At 39.3% G+C, this 14269-nt stretch overlaps 1 protein-coding gene across 7 annotated transcripts in view; it reads right to left on the reverse strand.

Annotated features, from left to right (window-relative positions):
* Window positions 1-14269, reverse strand: part of dysf (dysferlin, limb girdle muscular dystrophy 2B (autosomal recessive)) — a 110081-nt gene that overhangs the window by 86578 nt on the left and 9234 nt on the right. For all 7 annotated transcript variants that reach the window (XM_011487299.4, XM_078935739.1, XM_020711503.3 and 4 more), the window contains exons 2-16: window positions 9372-9427; window positions 8900-8991; window positions 7072-7177; window positions 6141-6264; window positions 5806-6062; window positions 5459-5587; window positions 5315-5377; window positions 4199-4249; window positions 4079-4109; window positions 3877-3992; window positions 3330-3456; window positions 3142-3245; window positions 2999-3067; window positions 2866-2909; window positions 2587-2669 (exon numbers count right to left, since the gene is read on the reverse strand). In XM_011487299.4, the coding sequence (XP_011485601.1) occupies window positions 2587-2669; window positions 2866-2909; window positions 2999-3067; window positions 3142-3245; window positions 3330-3456; window positions 3877-3992; window positions 4079-4109; window positions 4199-4249; window positions 5315-5377; window positions 5459-5587; window positions 5806-6062; window positions 6141-6264; window positions 7072-7177; window positions 8900-8991; window positions 9372-9427 (1452 nt within the window). The remainder of the gene's footprint in view (window positions 1-2586; window positions 2670-2865; window positions 2910-2998; window positions 3068-3141; window positions 3246-3329; window positions 3457-3876; window positions 3993-4078; window positions 4110-4198; window positions 4250-5314; window positions 5378-5458; window positions 5588-5805; window positions 6063-6140; window positions 6265-7071; window positions 7178-8899; window positions 8992-9371; window positions 9428-14269) is intronic.

A 14269-nucleotide genomic window follows, 5' to 3' on the forward strand; every position in this document is an offset into this window, starting at 1 on the left:
TAAAAAGACTATAGGAGGACGGTACTATTTCAGAAAAGCGTGTTCTACAGAGTGGCGCAGTGGTTCAAGTCCCGGCTGGGGGACCTGAACCAGAACATCAATGGTGGTCCTTTCTGTGTGGAGTCTGCATGTTCTCCCTGTGCATGCGTGGGTTTTCTCCGGGGACTCTGGCTTCCTCCCAATGCCCAAAACCCTGCCCAACAAGTTAATTGATTACTCTAGATTGTGTGAATGTGAGTGTGCATGGGTGTGTGATTGTGGCCCTGCGACAGACTGGCAAGCTGTCCAGGGTGTCCCCTGCCTTCGCCCATAAGTGGCCGGGATAGGCTCCAGCAGCCCCGTGACCCCGATAGGGAACAAACGGATTAGAATATGAATTCATGTGTTCTACAGATGCTAGGGTTGCCAAACATCTGAAACTGCTTTTAAAGATGGAATAAACCACTACATCAAAGAACTGGGATAAAATTCTATTTTTTTTAATTTAAGTTGTTTTTTCAACCCTTTGATAAAAGCCACAAAAATAATTTTTCAATGTATTTTCTTGAGCTGTAACAATTATAAACTGCTGGTTGACTTGGTAAGTTTTTACTCACAAAAGCTATATTATAAGATTAGATTAGATTTGATTTGCTTTATTGTCAAAACTGCATAAACTGCATTATAAAGAATTTGTTAACGGCAAATTTTGTATTTGCCGTTAATGTAGTCATTTATAAAAATAAAAAAAGAACAACAATTGATCAGTTATTCTCACTGTAAAGTTTAGAAAATTAAATAAACCTTTCCCGCCAAGAGTGTTTTTGAGATTTAATGGAGGCGGTCATTTTGAAATTAGCAGGAAAAGCTCTTCTACTGCCTCTGGTGCAGAGATAATCCACTACAGGGCAGAACCCATTGACTAAGTTGGGTTTTTTACACAAAACTTGGATCACGCTAATAAGATAGGGGACTCAGAAATAAAAAAAATCTAATATGATGGTTATATTGAGTTAAAATGGTTTTCAATGGAAATACTTTGCCTTTAAAATATAAACCTATAGACTTCCAATTTACTTAGAAGAAATAGTTAATTGAACCAAACTAATCAAAACCTTTACCTTTTATTTTGAAATACAGGTCCCAAAAGTTCTCATTCATTCAGGTGACGTCTTGAAGTCGAGTCATAGCAATTGGACTTAACATCTTTGAAATGTGTCATCACTCATCCAAGTCAGAGACTAAAGATTGTCACAAGGACTAGTGGTGAAATATTTCACAAGAGATTAAAGTCCATTTGCCATGACTCAACTTCAAAACACAAGCTCAAAAATATATTTGTGGATTTTTCTGAAAAATTTTTCTCATCAAAGGAAAAAAAGCGACTATATCAAGGACAGCTAAAACATTCCATTTGAATAAGATTGTAAGGATGATTGTAAGGATAGCAAGCTGGCAAATGCAAGAAAAGTGATGCCACAAACACAAAAAACTCATGCTCAGTGTATGGACAGGACATTCAAAAGACAGGAAGTAGTAGTTAGTATCTAGAAAACAGAATAAAAACTGAATCATGATCACAAACAACAAAACGTTGTCGACTCAGAAGTTGTTAGCTAACAAAAGATTCTAACAAAGTTCTGAAGACGTCACCACAAACAATGGGAAGCAATTCTAAAAAAGAAGATAAAAATTTCTGCTCTCCACAAGTCTCTTGTAATCACGTTAGCTTATTCTTTTCAATAACAGCAACTGCATTCCAGCTTTTATTATCTATTGTTTTTGAACAACGTGGAGAGACAAGGTCACTTCACAAAAGAGATGTTCAAAGACTGTCAAACAATAATTATATAAACAGGTGTGAGTCATCAGCATAACTGTTTAATACCGTTATAAAGCTTAAAATCTCTGAGGTGTAAGGCCTCACAAAGACTGTTAAAAAGCAGCAGCAACAAAATTCTGTCCAATCTCAGTTTTTATAAGCGTTTCTCTTTCAGTCAGACATCTGGATCAGCAAATATCAAAAATCATAGAGATGAACTGGAAAAGCCCAGCTTTGTCAAGGTGAACACAGATGCTGACCTCACTGGGGTCTCTCTGAAATGATAAGTGAAACAAGATCCACCAATCACAGCACTTAAAGAGTCAAGATCCACCAATCACAGCACACAAGGAAATGTAGTCCACAAATCACAGCACACAAAGACACAAGATCCTCCAAACACAGCACACAAAGACACATAGTCCAGCAATCACAGCACCTAAGGACATGACCACCAAAGTGTTCTTGCAAAGGTTCTTACTAAAGACAAAACACTTTCTACCACTACTACCAAGCCATAACTACGTTGGATTTGTATTAAACAGGCAGTAAACCAATTTAGAAAAGGTCTGGATCAGAACAACCACTAAACACTGTTCTTTCATTCAGATTGACTGATTAACACACCTGATCCTGTTAATCAAAAGAAAGAATTGAAAAAGAACTCTGAAGAATCCTAGTTAAAGGCAATCGTTTCAACTAAACTACAATTGGCTCAAACTCTGTGGTGCAGTCTAGTCAAGGTTGGTCTCAACCAGTCGGGTTCAGTCCGATTCTATGCTTACCATCGATTTCTCCTCCAGGTGCAGAGATCTTTGACATACACAGGTGGGCTGTACCAATGACGTCGTTGTGACTGGCTCTATCCCTTATGTAAGAAAGAGGAAACGCCAAAAATGTCGTGTTGTTTTTAATGCCAAACCATGAAAAACACTCAAATGAACCAAATTCTTCAATAGCTTTAACATAATTTTTAAAAAGACTAATCATTAGGGTTGCATACAACTGATAGATGTAGCTCAATTTAATTAAGAAAAGCACTTATTGTAAATGTTAGGATTTACCAGTCGACAATTCTGATTCTCATCTTCTCGCACATAGAGGGAAACTGGAAAAAACAATAGAGAGGCCGTTTTTTTTTTTTTTAAATAATAATAACAACAGGTTCTTGTTGGTGGAACAAACTGTGATCCTTACTCTTATTGGGATGGTCAGGCTCTGGTTCCACTGTGGATTAGCATTTTTCTCCAGGATTTTAGTACAGACCTGAGACACATTCATAAGCATCTATTATCATTTGTCATCAATGTTTGCTTACATTTTCAAAAGCTAGTTCACACCGTTTTGCCGGCGAAGTGGAGTTCCACCATGGGGTCAACAAGGTTCTTTCTGTTGCTATCAAACCCAAGAATCTGCCTCATTCCATCCATGATCGCATCGTCCACTGCACAAACGACAATCTCTCCTTATTTTCAGTTCTGAAAAGGGCTGCTTTGTTTGTTTTTAAAACAATGGGCAGGACTCTCACTTTGTGGAAGGTCTTCAGCTCTGAAAATCCTCACTGTGAACACGGCTCCTCTCAGAGAAAGACCGGCCGGCCGGAGCAGGTTCCCTTCTATGTCCTCCTTTTCCTCCACACACTCACGTTTATCAGCCTGGGACACAAAGCAGAGTTCTAAATGTCAAAATCTTCTAAACTTACCAAATAAACTTCCATTAATCAGTTGGTCACGCTAAAATTAGTATGTTGAGTAGCTAACATACACCAATACTTGTTCACTGGGTACCGAGTTTAGCCCTCAAAAGACGACAAACAAAATGTGTATTACATAGCATAAAAATCCCAAACAATTTAGTTATTGTATAGGAAAAGGGATTTTTGTGTGTTAGCACATGCTGTTAGCGTTAGCATCCTGCTAAAAAGGATGCAGAAGTGTCGCCACTGCAGTGCTTATGGTTAGGGTCAAAGTTAGGATGTTTTTTTACTAACTTTATTTTTTCAGAAAGAGTAATAGTGTCGTAAGGCTACTTGAATGCTAAAATGCTAATTGTGTCTTTTCGTTGGATCCACTCACCGGCGGTTCGTCTCCAGCTGCCAAGACAAACAGGCTGACCTTCAGGTAACCTTTGACCCCAGAAGAGAGGTCGTCGGGGTCAGAAAGCAACAGCCATTTTCTCAAGAAACAGTGTCCTGTAGGCAGAAGCAGACAAGGATCTATGAGTACGAGTGCTCACTAAATAAAAAGGACTGCCTCCTCATTTTGGGAAAGCTCTCACTGTGCTCGTTGTAAACAGTGCCCACATCCACCTGTAAAAGACAAACAGAGGACTTTAGATTCCATGCAACAACCTGAAATCTATTTTAGCTAAAGTTACAGCATCAAGGGAATGTTTTACCTTGAATTCACCGATTACAGCATCAGTTCTTAGTGAGCAAGAATCACACACCTGTCAGCACAAAGGAGGAACAACGAAGGTCCCAATAAGTTTTGCAAATGTGACCAGCAGACAGTTGATAGCAGGAGAGCCCAATCCTGGTCCTTGTGGTCTACCACACTGTCCTGCTGGCTGCTGATTAGCTAAACCAGGGCTATTTCTTACCTAATCCCTGGCTACTAAAAACTATATAGTGTGGGACAAGTGCCCTGTATTTTAAAAGCAATTTGGACACCATGCTCTCTTGTTATGTTTTATAAACCAATTTTACAGAGTAAAAACATAATATTTACGAACACTTTATGAAGAATATTTACGAATCCAACATATGATAATGAAAAATTGGTTGGTTTAAAAAAAAAAAAAAAAGTTTCATAAAAATTCTTTAACGCAATGGATTGTGGTTTATGTTTACCAGTCTAGTGACCATTGATGCAAAAAGACTTCTGGGAAATTTCTAATGCACTCGCTTTGGAATTGTACAAAACGGAATAGAAAATGAATGAAAAAAGGATGAAAATGAATACAAAATGGTGTCCCTTCCAGGGAATGAGACACCAAGACGAAACCTCTTTTAAGGTTCTTTATTGTGGTTACTCTAGGCCGCAACCACAGCCTTCCAGCTTTCCTATCAGCTTTATCAGCCAACAGAGAAATGCTCCCCCCAAACGTCTTAATTCCTTTGCTCTTGCAGTAGCCCTCCCCATTTACCTTATTTAGCCAATAGTTGAACCACATTAGTCCAAATCTCCAGCAACAGGTTGAGTGACAGAACTGAGGGCCAACCAGTGCCCTTTGCCTTATGCTCCTAATGAACCCCTGGAGCTTAGAACAGAACCCATACAGGCATCCAGCCCAACTCAGTCCGCTACAATATAATGCGCTAAGTAGTGAATTCAGACACAAATCAGATGTTTCTGTGTTCTTATGCAGTTTATCAGCAACAAGAAGTGCAGAGACCTGGAGAACCACCAGAGTGGTAGATATTAAGGACCAGGATTGGGTAGCCTTGGTTTACAGTATGGATTCTCCTTAAAACGTACCAGGGATGTCTTTGGAACCTAAAGTTGAACTCACCGTGATAAAAATTGGTTCATCAAACAGTTCTGAGGGTGTCTCAAAGAAGTTCATGAAGAAGGTCTGTGGGAGGACAGCAAAGAAAAAACTAAAGATGAGACAACAAAAATAAAAAGTAACAAACAAACTTAAATGTTTCTTCACCTCATCAAATACTGGGTTGTTGCCTTTTCTGATGCGGGTCCTCTTGGTTTGTCCAGCTACTCCTACCTTGACAACAGGTTTGATGTTGATCCCCGGCAACTGCCGCGCCTCAATGACCCGCACACGAACCTGGAAAGCGCACAAACGGATGGTTTGCAGAACAAATAACACCAGGTGAAGCCGATAACGCTGCATAAACGGCAATGGGTCTCACTGGTGAAGTAATGGAGTTTATGGGATGAATATGTTTGAAAATATTAAAAGAAATATAAAGTCAAAAGGTGATAAAACTGCTGTTTAGTGCTTTTACCTCAACCAAACATCAACTGTGTTTGCTCAAAACAAACCTGTAAGTCCTGGTGTTTGTTGGGCAGCTGCCTGGGTTGACCACTGGCTCCTCTCCTCCTCTTCTTCAGCCCTCCATGGGTGTTGTAGGATTGAGGCGAGCGCTTCGGTGTTTGTGTAGTAGGGGACTCCTGGTCAACAGGCACCTGAGGGCCAACAATCACCATGGAGCGCCCGTCATCGCCTGCCTGATCCTCTGGAGGCTCCACCATGATCATGCTCTCTGTGTCCTCCTCCCCCAAAGTGTCCAGGGATATCACTGCTCAGAGTGACAGGGATTTTAAGTTTGGCCATGACTTTCAAATACATTTGTTTGAACTTTGAAGATTGAAATTACTTGTGACAGTGTCCATCTCTTGGTTGGGATTCATGTGAGGCTGGGACTCCGACTGGTTGGGGGGTTGATAGATTGGAACTGATCCCGGAGGAGGGATGTATGAAACCTGCAGGGTCAGGGTGGCCTAGTGGAGACAGAAGACAAAATAAGACCAAACCCAAAAAGAAGAAAAAGGAGTTTTATAGTAGCACATCTGGACGATTATGACAATGGAGGAAATGTCACCACAAGAAAAAAAAGAGGGTTTACCCAAGTGTAGAGAGCCATACCTTCTTTGTTTTAATCTAACATTCTGAATATTTCTGTGCGTGACCCACAGGCGGAGCCACAGGGGTAGCAGGAAAAAGCTCTATACCACAACCTTTGTTTCATCATGACGGTGTACCACAGGGCTCTGTGCTCGGTCGCATACCTTTCTACTTTAAATTTGCTTTGATTAAGTGACATTTTTCTGATGAAACTCAACCCGTCACAGGTGAACCAAACGGGCGGCAAAACTGCAATGTAGAGCAGAAGGTAGACTTTCGAGTGGAAGATCCCATGTTCTGTTCCCCTGCCCGCCCATGCGTTGAAGTGTCCCTATTCTAGGTTGAATTCCTGTGTGGCAGCGGAGCCGCCATCTGTGTGTGAATGTAAAATTATATAAAATACATTTTACATGTACATATTTTATGTCGATGTAGAGAAAAATAGAACTTTTGCGATTTCCCCCGCCTGTGTTCATCTTGAACAATCAAAGTCAATTCGTTGTTCAAATCCAAACACTTTTGGAATATTTTTTTGGGTGACTTTTTAGGACAAAACAGATCGACAAATTTAAAAAGTAATAATCTGTATATGATTTAGCCATATCCATTGATGTAAATGGTGAACAGAACATGTGTTTTGTGACTGGTTTGTTGTGCAGTGGGATAGATGTAACAGAGCTCACCCCTGTGTTGTTCTTCTTGGTGTCCAGCAAAGAAACGGTGAAGGAAGCAGCCAAGTTTGGAGAATTGAGGACATCTCTGAGATTTAGCCGACATTCTCCCAAAAATCTGCACCAATGTAAGAAACAAATGTCTTGTTTTATTTAGTGGATTTATTTTCCAAAGCTTTTCTCTTCCCATTTAAGAACAGTTGAACTCTTGGTCCATTTCTGTACCATATTGTCTATTCAAAATGTGTCTTAAAGTGTTAAAACCAAACAGAAATCTTGGTAAATTTAAAGAAAGTTGATGTCACTGGTGGTGCTGCAGCTTATGGCCCTCCATTGTGTTCTTGTGTTCTCTTGTCCAATCCATGGATCACAGATATGATCTGGTCAACATTAATTTACAACCAAGTAGACCAATTCCACAAAACCTTCGTCTGAAAAACGGCATGACAAGAGGGAGGAACTAGGTTGCCCGTGAACCATTTCAGACTGCAACAAGAGCAGACCATGGCAGCGGGAGAAGAGGCGGAGCTTCACAGCTAGTGTTGGGGTTGAGCCAAAACCATACAGACCAGTTCCTCTCTACCAAATCATCTCCAGTAATAAATACGTTTTTCTTAGAAAAAGAAATACTTCCAATTTTTATAAATTTTGTTGTCATAATTTTACTGTGTCACATTTTATCCTAAGATGTTGTGATTTTTGTTGGTTCATCATGCACATCTAGCACTTTATTTAAGCAGGAACAAATTTTATTTTGACTTTAATGTAAAACAAAACAAAGTCCAGATGAACTTCTAAAAGCTTTTTCTGCTATGGACCCATGGTTGAATGAGTTTCACAAAAATGCATAAATCATGGATTCTATCTTTGACTCTGATCTGGTCTGGTCCGGCCTGGTGATACCGGGAGCGGCTGATGATAAATGGAGGGTTGGAGAACGGGTGGAAACACTGTCAAAGCAGAACCACAATGAGAGGATGACCTGATCCTGTCGCACCGCCCCTTCCTCTCTTGTAGAGCTCCGGCGTTTTGACAGTTTGATGGAGTGAAACGATCCAAAAATAACCAAGGAAAAGGGCTGCGGTCCACAGCGCCAACCGGAGCACAGTCCGGTCAGTTCAACACGTCCAAGCCTGACAATGCCGCGGTCCTTATCTGAGTTCCTGTTCCCAGAGGAATTTCTACCAACTCAGTCTGACAAAAAATCCCATAAACGGCGGAGAAATTAAGGAGGTTTGCATTTACTAAAAATCTAACATGACAGTAATTTAAGTGTTAATGTTATAAGGGGAAAATATATCCACAACTGTCTTGGAATATATTTGAACATTTTTCAGCTTCATATTTTGCGTTAAACTAAAATCTACAAAAACAGAAAGCTGTAGGAACCAAAATCTGTTCATTAAGAAGTAACATTTTCAATTTTCTTGCACTTGACTGTGAAATGTCAGTACTTTGAAAGTTTAAAACTACATTTTTATGCTGAAGGAAACTCATCCCTGTTCATTTGGTATTTTTTTACTTCACACTTTTCCTAAATTGAATTCAAGTGAATTGAATTAAATTGAGTTGAATTAAATGAAAGAAAACCGGAACCAAATTGAATTCAATCAAAATGAACCAAGTCGATTAATTTAATTTAATTTAATTTAATTTAATTTAATTTAATTTAATTTAATTTAATTTAATTTAATTTAATTTAATTTAATTTAATTTAATTTAATTTAATTTAATTTAATTTAATATGGTAGGGTAGGGTTGGGTTGGGCTCGGTTCGGCTCGACTCGATTCGAGCAGTAATTTAAGGTTAAACAGCACTGGCACAAACTTTCTTATTTACCTGTTTCTTCCCATCTTCTCATGATCTTTGATGACACAATGGATCTCAGCTCCAAAATCCAGAGGAACTCCTTTAAGATCCCATTCAAACCCCTGATTGAGAAAAACAACAGATGAGTAGGAAACTCAAAACAGCCTGAGGAGAGCTGATCTAATCTGGTTTTAGCTATATACATGTTTTGCTTGTAGATTTAATATAAGAACAAGATTTCAGGACATGTTTTTTATGAAAAGGTTGAAACATTCTATTAAGGATGAATATTATAGTTTGTTTAAATCCAGTTAAACTTTGTTTTTGTGGTGTTCCACAGGGTTCTAAACATAAAACACTTTTTTTTAAGTCTGTAAATGTGTCTGTGAGCCTTGAAAAATTAACAAAAATTACAGATCATGATTTTCTTTTGGCTGATGATCTTGTAAGACCCAGGCTGGACATATATAATCAAAATCAAAACATTATTGGAATGACCTACCTCATTCCAAACCGGATTTGGGTTGTTTTTGATTATCTTTGTCTTTTTCTTTGACCCTAAAGTAGACATAGAACATCTATGTTCACAACAGATCAGCATTTAAAATCACTTAAAAGTAATAATGATGAAAAAAAACAAACTTCTGATAACATATTGTGCTGCATTATTACAAAAGATGTTTACTTGCATACTGCACACTATAGTAATAATATACAGCGAGGATTCTAAAATGCAGTTATTATTATTTTTAAAAAAAACATTGACATTAAATTCTGAAATATTTAGCAAATGACAAACACAAAAAAGCATTTTTTAGGTGAAAAATTCCCTGATGAACAAAATCAGCCTCAAGGCTATAATATTATCTGTGCAATCATACTATATATATATGTGAGTGTGTGTGTGTGTGTGTTTTTCCTTTAGTAGATTCAGAAATTAAAATAAAAACATACATAAAAACTTTTTTCATTATAACAAGGTGAACTAGGACCTTGAAAAGGAAACAGAAAAAGGTGCTTAGGATGCTGGAAAAGTACATTAACAGTTATCCACTTATGTTCACCTATATTGTGGATTTTGGGCGTGTTGTTATTATCTATCAGTGGCTTCCTGTAACATAAAGTGAGCTCTAATTTCCTGTTAGCAGGCAACTGAGACAAGAAGTGGAAAGAGAGACATGAGACATCTCTCTCGACAGCGAGACATGAGGATAAACTGTAAAAACATGTGGTCATTTGAGCTGGCAAGCCGGAGACGCTTGTCGTTGATTCTCTGTTTCGCTTCTCATCTAATGGGGGAATTGATCCAGTTTCAACCTGCTGAGGTTGATGGGAAAAAATTGGTTAGTTTGTGACTGTAATAGACGATACTTTAAGCTGTGAGGTAAGAGAAGGTGAGCAAAAAACATCAAACTGAAATTTAAAAAATGGTTTTGCTTCCATCCATCCATTTTTTTAACCAATTAGGTCTGGCTACTGCTGGGCAAAGGCAGATACAACCATCCCAAAGTGGTTTTAAATTCCTCACACTTTCGGACTGGCGAACTTGGGAAACGGTTCTGAAGCATTTTGGAAACTTTCTCCAGGATGATTTTTGGAACAGTTGCAGCTCAGTGAAATCAAAGCTTTTTATGCGACTGACAAGGACTCAAACTGGAGGTATCAATCAGCATTAACACCTCTACATTAGGGCTTTCCTGTAGTTACTTGTTTGAATCTATAATTGGACAGTTTGAGACCAGCAGAAGACCCTTGCACCTTGATAAAGGCTCACTAAAATCTAAAAAAAGACCAAAAAACATTTCAACTACAGTGACAAGAAAGAACATACAGAAAGAGGACACTTTATGCCTTAGTCGCTGTCCTTATGGGTGAATACAAGCTGTCTACAGGTCAAAAATTGGTCCTATAGAGGGCACATACTGCTGGTGACCTGTACAAAATATCAAGATCGTAGACCGCTCAGTGAACCCATAGAGCAAAAACGTTTGTGCTGATTTTTGCTACAGGCTTGCTGCATGCGATAGGTCAAAGTGAACACTTATCCTAAGGGCTCCTAAATCCCAAGGACTGCACATGGAGCCCATAAGTGCTGTTCAGGTGTGTGCTCCTTGCACACTTCTTGCATGCAACTTGACTGTTAGAAGTCAGGAAATGTAGTTCCTGTGGACATCCCACAGGCACTTTTATATCAATAAGGTCAATTAGGAGCTAGGACTCGCACCTTACTAACGACCAGGATGTGACATAAGGGTAACGCATGACATCACCATTGCCTGCAATTTACGTTTGCCTCACAAAAAGATCTCAATACACCTGTGCTCCCAGTTTAATGTTTCCTCGCTTGTGTATGACCCCCCAGAGGCCCGGACAACCTAAAAACCTGCAGGAACCCCTAGGATCACCCCATACAGGTGACTAAGGCTTTGCTACAATACTGTAGAGATTGATGTCATTCTGTTGCACATACAGCATGTTGGATCATCAGTGGCAGCGGACAGTGTGCTGGAACTCTGACAATGATACAAAAAATCCACATCTCTGACTGCTACTTCAAGATTAGCATACAAGTGATTCCAAACGACTTGCCTCAGAAATGCTCATTTTCAAATTTTAACCATCCACCAATGGATCTATCCATTTTAGGGTCATAGTGTCACTGGAACCTATCCCAGCTACAATACTCACACATTCCAACCATATTAAGACTTTTTCCATGAACTACTCAATGGTTCTAACATGTTAGCTTTGGTTCTGCAGCGTTAATGTTTGTGCTAGATTCACTCCTAATGTGCAAACACCTAAAGGGTAATTCTTTCCTCTTACAGTTCCTCACAAAGGTTGTTTGCCTTCCTGTTTTTCCCAACACACTTTATCATTAACTCTAAATCACAAACACTTCAAATATCTACACACACAAAAACACACACAGGAATACCTACGTAAGTACACCTCCGTTCATGGAGGATATCTCAAAAACATCTCCACCCTTCCACACATGGGTCGGGGGGGGGTATTGTTGTGTTTGTGTGTAAGTGTAGCTCAGACTGTTATTTGATGTGCACAGACAAGTGGCAGCAGCGCTTTGGCTTCAAGCACTGAGAATAGAATGGATTGTGGGTGACAGGACTGTGAAGTACGTATGGGAAACCTAATTTTAGACCTCCAGCGTGTGTGTGTATGTTTGAGAGTGTGTGTCTGCGATGGTACATACGACAAGACAACTTAACCTCAGAGGAACTCAGAGTTTTCTGATATAACCTTCAATAGTCATAAGATTCTATTTCCAACAGCTATTGTTAGTCCAAGATTGAAATAAAATGTTAAGTTGTTTATTTTTCTTCCAAGTTTTGACGGAGAGAAATACTTTATTTCAACAACAGAAATCTTCCAATCAACACAAGCAAAAAACTCATAAAATTTAACAAAAAACGATTTCATCAGCAAACTTAATATTCAAGGCTACAAATGGAGATATTCCATTTATAGTTTATCAACCTAAGACTACAGTCACATATCCCAAAATACCACAGTGCAGCAAGATTTTGCATTTAGGCATTTGTAATCGAGATGTGGCATTCACATTCATACACTGTGCGAGAAGGCTGTTGACGTGGCCCTGGGGCCCAGCAATGACCAGACATCAATCTGGCAATCCCAGCCAACGTGGGTCAAAATGGGGGTACGGCATTGATGCTGCACAAAACCCATCATGACGTTTATAGCACCACAGCAGCTCCAAGACCTTTGTCTTGATAATTTGCGGTTGATGCCTAGAAGAATACAAAGGAGACAGAACATTTTTCTTGCTGCAATAATCATAGAAGAAGAGCAACGCACACAAGAACGGCGAAGAAGTTATTGGGTGAGGTTGTGGTTGTAGCGCAGAGTGGTACTTGGACAGTACATAGACAGTTCATATACCCTTGTGCTACCGGGCGCCTGGGAGCCGGTGGAACTTGATATGGATGGCCACTGTTCAGAGACATTAACTCATCATCCAATCAGAGCTGCTGCGATCCAGCTGCCACTGCCTTGATTTCAATTTCATAATGACGTCATCCCTGCCTGACTGACTGACGCCTGATGACCGCCATCTACATTTATGACTATGCCAACAGTAATTTCAAAAAATCGGGTGGCAGCAGCTAATCTTGAAGATTCTTCGGATACCTTCCTATCACCCGGTGACAGCTGTATTTATGACCGTAGCCTAAACACCTCCCCTTACTAATTCTATCGTGACTTTCTGTCTTTACATAATAATCTTGTTCTCCCAAAGATTAATATCAGTAAGTTCTAGTATTGGTTCTATCTGTTGTCCTGAAGAAAACTGATACAATCTCCTTTTCATTTTAGTAGTTTGAAACTTTTTAAGACCATCTTGTTGAACATTGTTTTATGAAAACATTGTTTATTACCCAAACCAATTGAGAACCTATTTTGAACATTGCAAGAAAACTGCATATTTTTAGCAAAACAAATTTGTATACTTTGACAAAAGTAGTTAACAATTCCTTTCTAAGTGAACATTAACCCTTGTGCTATCTTAGATGACCCCACCCTTATATTGACGTGTTCTCCCTACCATGAAAAGGCTGGATAAAGGTGGAAAGATTTCATGTAATCCATGGACACCAGTGAAGATCACAAATCATTGAAGAAAAAAGGTTCAGCGCACTGTCTAGTGGGTCTAGATGACCCAACTCCCAATGTTAAAGTGCCTAGGATAGCACAAGGGGTTAAGGTGACATTTAAAGTCTGTTTCATTGGATAGGCTTATAGGGTTTATCTTTCCCAGTCACACCAGGGGCAAAGCTAAGGGGGGGAAAAAAGGGAGGGGAGGTGCCCCCCAAGGAAAATGTATCCCCCCCCAACCACTTTTTTGAGTCAATTTGTGTATCATTATTGACAAAATGTTCAACAAAAGCTTTTTTTAAGCATTGATAATTGCACCATGTTTTAATATAGCATTGAAATACATATGTTTGATTCTTTCATAGGGAACGGCCGTCCACTCTGCTGCTCTCATTCACCACCCTACCTAAGTCTCCTGCCCCCCAAATAAAACCTTCTAGCTCCGCCAGTGAATCACACCTATTTTAGGTTCCAGCTGGGACAAGAGGGTTGTGCAAGCATGTCTGATGGCACCAGGAAACTGTTCAGACAAAAGCAGGAAGCTAAGAGCACAGCTCACCTAATTAAGGAGGAATACGCTGACTTGAGGAGAGTTAAAGAAAATAATCGCACGAATGAACAATACATCTGTAGAAGCTAGCTGGGCTGCAAACACTTTGCTTTCTGAAAATTTGAAATGTTGATGTTTCTGGAAAAGCAACTTTATAAGTGTTCGGGCTGTTGTGATTATAATTTTAAATTCAAATACAAAAAATAAAATTA

This window comes from Oryzias latipes, chromosome 18 (assembly GCF_053564925.1).
Source record: "Oryzias latipes strain Hd-rR chromosome 18, Olatipes_Hd-rR_3.1".
In the NCBI taxonomy this organism is placed as follows: domain Eukaryota; kingdom Metazoa; phylum Chordata; class Actinopteri; order Beloniformes; family Adrianichthyidae; genus Oryzias; species Oryzias latipes.